Here is a 5,672-nt window from a genome sequence, read left to right as displayed (position 1 = left end):
AAATGTATATGAAATGTATAATAAGTCAAAATTTTGATTTATTATCTCATAGTTTTGAGTGGATTGATTATGTTTGAATAACATTTAATCTACTCTTTCTTTCAGAGATTGAGTTCCATATTTTAATGACTGCTGACTAATGCCATTATTTCCCTGGTTTTGTTGATCACCCTTTGACTGGTCCCAGTACTGTACCAGTTAAAGGTTGGGTTCACAAATTTTCAAGTCTGTCTTAAAACAACAGTCGGGTGCCCAAATGAACATTGAAACAGGTTTTTCTTGTTGTAATCATTCCTTCTGTTCATACTGGCCGTTAGAAGATCCCTTCATGATGCACTTACAATGAAAGTGATGGGGACCAAAATCCACTCTCCTCCTTCTGTGCAAAAATAGTTTTAAAAGTTTATCTGAAGCTAATATGAAGCTTCACACATCCAAATTAGATATCCACTTGATATGACTAACTCAGACTGCTGAGGTCTCATATAAGCTTCAGATCAACTTTTAAATGCATTTTTGCACAAAATGACTGTGTGGACACACTGTGCTCGATCACTTACATTTAAAGTGCATTATGAAGGGGATTTTTTAATGGCCAGTATGAACAGGAGGAATGATTACAGCGAGGAAAACCTCTTTCAGTGTTCATATGGACACCTGACTGTTGTCAGATTTGAGACACTGTGACCCTATCTTTAAAGAAACCCCAGTGGGGGTGAACTGAACATGTGCTGTGAGGCAGCGCCTCCTGCCGACACACCGGCCTCTGTGCAGGTTTTAGTGGAAAGGAGACGTGTCCCACCGCCCACTCGGTCGTGTCTAGTGGTAACCCTAGATTAGCGAAACTCTCGCGAGCCCCTTTAAAATATTCTTGTTTCTAGGTTTTATGATGTGGAAATGCTCAGGTTAAGGTCTGGTTAGGTTTAGGAACTTGGTAAGGGTTAGGTAAAGATCATGATTTGGATTAAAATGATCACTTGAACGTTGTGTGGGTTAAAGTTTGTCATACTCCTTACAAATCTCGCGATAGTTTCACAAATTTTAGCTAATCTAGGGTTACCGTGTACACACGACAGTCCCACTCTCAGGTTAGCTAGAACAGGCGATGGAGATGGAGACAGACAACACCGGCAACATGGGAGAAAAAGCAGACGTGGACATGGCTGAAAACATGGAAATGGCTGAAAACCCGTTTGAACCTTACATTGAATCCCTTCGCCAGCAGCTGGAAGACCAAGACCCCGTTTTTCTGATCGGAGTTATCGTCTCTTTGGCGGTTGTTGTCATCACCTTTGGTAAGACGTTAACGATACCGTTAACTAGGCCTGACGTTAACGTGTAGCTTAGCAAAGTTAGCCACAGAGTTAATGCTTGTTGGGAAGCGGTTTAGTCAGCTTGGCAGCGTTAACATTTAACATTTAATGTTGATTTAATAAATGCAATGTGTGCTTCAAAGCAGTTAGCAGGGATTAGCAGGCTAGGAAGCTAACTGCAAAGCTAAAGCAAACGTCAACAGCTGTCAGTTCACATGAGACTTTGGTTAAAGCACAGGGTCACAATGTTTTAAGTCTGTCTTAAAACATCAGTCAGGTGAACACTGACAGAGGTTTTCCTCGCAGTAATTATCCCTCCTGCTCATACTAGTTATTTAAAGAGCCCCTTCAAATGTACTTTCAGTGAAAGTGATGGAGGCCAAAATCCACAGTGTGTCCACGCAGTTATTTTGTGCAAAAGTGCACTTAAAAGTTTATCTGAAGCTTATATGAGGCTTCAGTAGTCTGAGTTAGTCATATCAAGTGGATATCTGCCACATGTACAGTCTTTTTAGCATCATATTCCCTCTTTGTGTTTCCCTGTTGAGCTGTGGTGGAAGTATAGTATCAAAAAGAGGAACTTGGGCACCTGAAAAGACTGTAACATTGAAAGATATCTACTTGATTTAACTCATTTGGACGACTGAAGCTTTATATTAGCTTCAGATAAACTTTTAAATACATCTTTGCTCAGAAGGAAGTTTACCTGAAGTCACACTTGAAAAAATTGTGAACCTAACCTTTAATAGGCATTAAATGTTTTTGAATCATTGAGGATAAATCAGTGACCAGCCTCCCTGTTTTCTTTCTCTCCAGTTTTTCTGAAATACTTCCTCACCAGCAAAACAGTCAGAAGTGCTGTGCTGCTGGTCGGGCTGTGTGACTCAGGGAAAACTCTTCTTTTCAGCCGGGTGAGTTGATGTAAAACGTGGTTGCCATCGCCACGTTGTCTGTCATGCTGCACAGCTGATATGAGACAGATGCATTACTAGTGAATTGTGCATTTTCGTATTTTTGGCAGCTGCTGTCAGGAAAGTTCAAGCGGACACAGACCTCCATCACTGACAGCAGTGCTCCATACAAAGCCAAAAATGACAGGGTAGGTTAAAGAAAGTTTCTCATCTGTTCTCATCTTTTCATGATGAGCATGGTGTATATTTTATTCCTTCTCTCTGTATTCAGGGCAGCACCTGGACTCTGATAGACCTGCCAGGACATGACAGTCTTCGTCCTCAGTATTTGGAGAAGTTCAAATCTGCAGCAAGGTGAGAATAAGACAACCAGTTTGTATTTCTATTATCTGTCTTGCTATCAAGGTAAAGTTACCAGTGACCTGATCGATTCAGTGTTCCTTATTAGGTCTGTAACTAACGATTTTCATTATCTATTAACCTGTTGATCGTTTTGTCTATAAAATGCCATTTAAATGGTGAAAAATTACACTTTGTTTCTCAAAGGCCAAGGTGACGTCCCCAAATGTTTTCTTTTGTCCTGTCCAACACTCCACAACCCAAAGATATTCAGTCTACTATCATAAAAGACTAAAGAAACCAGAAAATAATCACATTTTGAAAAGCTGGAATCAGAGAATTTGGACCGTTATTATCATTTGTTGTAGCTCAATACTTTGTAATCACATCTTTCTCATCTCACCTCACTGTCTGTTTCCCTCTCCTCCATCTCCTCAGAGCGATTGTGTTTGTGGTGGACAGCGCTATCTTCCAGAAGGAAGTGAGAGACGTGGCAGAGTTCCTGTATGTCTTGTTGACAGACACCGTGATCTCCAGGAATAGTCCAAGTCTCCTGGTGGCATGCAACAAACAAGGTGAAACCTCACTTCTGCTGCTCAAAATTTCCCTGTTCTTCATGTGGACGGCTGTGGCTCAGGAGGTAGAGCGGGTCGTCCACTAATCGGAAGATCAGCGGTTTGATCCCCAGCTCCTCCAGTCCACATGTCGAAGTGACCGTGGTCAAGATACTGAACCCCAAATTGCTCCTGATGGCTGTGGTGTGTGAATGTGCATTAGAATAGATGCTGATGAGCAGATTGACAGCCTCTACCGTCAACATGTGAATGGATGAATGTTGACATTAGGGCTGTAGTCTGCTGGTTGACTGGTCGGTTAGTTGGTTGATATGCTCTTGTCCTAACTGTACTCAAAGTTTACTGAACGTACTGAACGTTTATGGAATTGGTGTTTCTTCATAATGACACAATGAGAACCCCCGCCAGGCCAATAAAATATTTTTTAATATTTGATTTCCGAATGAATATCCATTCATTTGGAAATCGATAGTGTTTGGGAGTCTCTGTGCAGCGCTGTTCCGGTATGTGAGTCAACCTCTGTGTCGTTGCCTGGGAAACTATTGGTAGCGTGGCTCTGTTAAGGAGTATGGTTGCGTAGCGAGTGGGAAAGAGCGAGGGGCAGAGAAGTGACGGTGGATGCGAGCGGGGCAGAGGAAAAGGTTAGTAGTAAGTTGTCAGTCTGGCAGTAAATGTACAGTACAGAATACAGTGTGTCACTCAATAAATGCTAAAAAGTCACGTCTGTTGTTTCCCCAAATGCTGGAAAAGTGAAGGGGGTTAGCTCCAAAGTTAGCAACAAAGGGTTATCCTAACCTGAAGACACAAAACAGAGAAATACAGAATAGAGAAATGTGTGGCTGCTGAATTTACTGTTTTTGGTCGACCAAGATTTTCTTTGGTTGACTACAGACCTAGTTGACATGTATACGCTTTGAGTGGTTGGAAGACTATAGCTTTCTAAAACTGCTGCATATTTGTTGAATAGTACAGTTATTCACTGCTCTTTAATTTTGCAGATATCACCATGGCAAAATCAGCCAAACTGATTCAGCAGCAGCTGGAAAAGGAAATGTGAGTAACTAAATATTTTCTTTATTTTGGATCCTTTACACTTTGGTCATGATTTCTGTTCAGTTTTTATCATTTAAGATCATTTTAGGGCAGCAACTAGCAATTATTTTCATTACAAAGTAATCTGCTGATTATTTTCTCAGTTAATCAATAATTACATCTATAAAAATGTCAGAAATTTAATCTAGTTTTATATTAAGGTTTCAACTGTCATACCAGTGAAGGGAGGTTGTATTATCAGTGTATTGGTAGCACATTATAATATTATTCATAATAATAATAATAATAATAATAATAATAATAATAATAATAATAATAATAATAATAACAACAATATAAATTATAAGCACATTACAAGTTTTCAACTTGTTCTGCTGCTCCCTAGTGGTCAAAAAATGTAGTGTTGCTGTTTATATTTTGGAGGGCTGCACTGGTTTATTCTCGCTCTTTAATTTTCATTGTAAGTGTTGCGTTCAGGCTTTGATTGTCTGCTTTAGTCTAACAGTGACCTTGGAGATTGTTTTTAGAATATCAGCAAATGTAGATGCATCAACACTGACTGTTTTTGTCTCATAGGAACACCTTGCGAGTGACGCGCTCAGCGGCCCTCAGCTCTCAGGATGGCTCTGTGGGTGGCAGCGTGTATCTGGGGAAGAAAGGCAAGGACTTCGAGTTCAGCCAGCTGCCCATGAAGGTGGAGTTTCTGGAGTGCAGCGCCCGTGGCAACAAGGGTGAAGAGGGGGATGCAGATATTGAGAGCCTGGAGAAAAGCCTGGCGAAACTGTAAAATCAGCAACTCAACATCCTCGGAGCAGAATTTGCCTCAAGGGCACGGACCTCGGATCGGATGACCTCAGCAATCAGAGGAGTTGGCAGATGCATCTCAGCTGGGAATCTGTAACTTCAGCCTCTTATTCCAAACAAACGATCCCATCTGTGTCGACTGTGGAAGAACATTTGTAACATATTCAATCAAAAACAAGCAAACAGACTATGAAAGTAATTGTGGACATTATAGAAATGGAAAATGATGGTAAAGTTCCTGTGCAGTGCTCGGAAATAACTGCACTTCTTACTGCGAACATCAACCTTAAACTGCTTCATTTGGCTTAATTAGAAAATGCATAGCTGCAGGCCTTTTGGTAAACTAGAAAATGTGTTGCTTATATTAGTAATTTAAAGAAAAGTATTATAGGCTCTCAGATTTTGAACTGTCTCACCTGCAGGCTGTTTTGTGAAACCATTTATTCAGTACATGTGCCTTTTTTCTGATATTCTTATAGAAAATGTTTTGCTTGTTTGCAAAAAGAATGGCGGTTTATTTGTGTTGGAGTGTTGCGTGAATACAATGCATTTGCAATGAATGTATGAAGTTATTGTCGTCATACAAGACTTAGATTTTGTGTTTGGTGTCGTCTGGCTCGTTAAAAAAAGATACTGAGAAAACTTTCCTCCATTTTAGCAGAAGATCAAATTATTGG

General features: G+C 40.3%; 1 protein-coding gene across 1 annotated transcript; it reads left to right on the top strand.

Annotated features, from left to right (window-relative positions):
- The first annotated feature begins 795 nt into the window (after positions 1-795).
- Positions 796-5,555, top strand: srprb (SRP receptor subunit beta). The gene is made up of 7 exons (XM_042414815.1): positions 796-1,295; positions 2,130-2,224; positions 2,335-2,412; positions 2,496-2,578; positions 3,002-3,138; positions 4,137-4,191; positions 4,768-5,555. The coding sequence occupies exons 1-7, from the start codon at positions 1,106-1,108 to the stop codon at positions 4,976-4,978; spliced, it is 849 nt and encodes a 282-aa protein (XP_042270749.1). The 5' UTR covers positions 796-1,105; the 3' UTR covers positions 4,979-5,555.
- The last annotated feature ends 117 nt before the right edge of the window (positions 5,556-5,672 follow it).

Source organism: Thunnus maccoyii, chromosome 6 (genome assembly GCF_910596095.1).
Source record: "Thunnus maccoyii chromosome 6, fThuMac1.1, whole genome shotgun sequence".
In the NCBI taxonomy this organism is placed as follows: domain Eukaryota; kingdom Metazoa; phylum Chordata; class Actinopteri; order Scombriformes; family Scombridae; genus Thunnus; species Thunnus maccoyii.
Note: the sequence above shows the minus strand (reverse complement) of the source record. Positions and strands in the feature narration are given on the sequence as shown.

Bases quoted from the DNA above. Each gene is read 5' to 3' on its own strand.
- srprb (XM_042414815.1), top strand. From the start codon at position 1,106: ATGGAGATGGAGACAGACAACACCGGCAACATGGGAGAAAAAGCAGAC. The intron at 2,225-2,334 runs GTGAGTTGATGT...TATTTTTGGCAG, and splicing joins AAACTCTTCTTTTCAGCCGG to CTGCTGTCAGGAAAGTTCAA. The intron at 2,413-2,495 runs GTAGGTTAAAGA...CTCTGTATTCAG, and splicing joins ACAAAGCCAAAAATGACAGG to GGCAGCACCTGGACTCTGAT.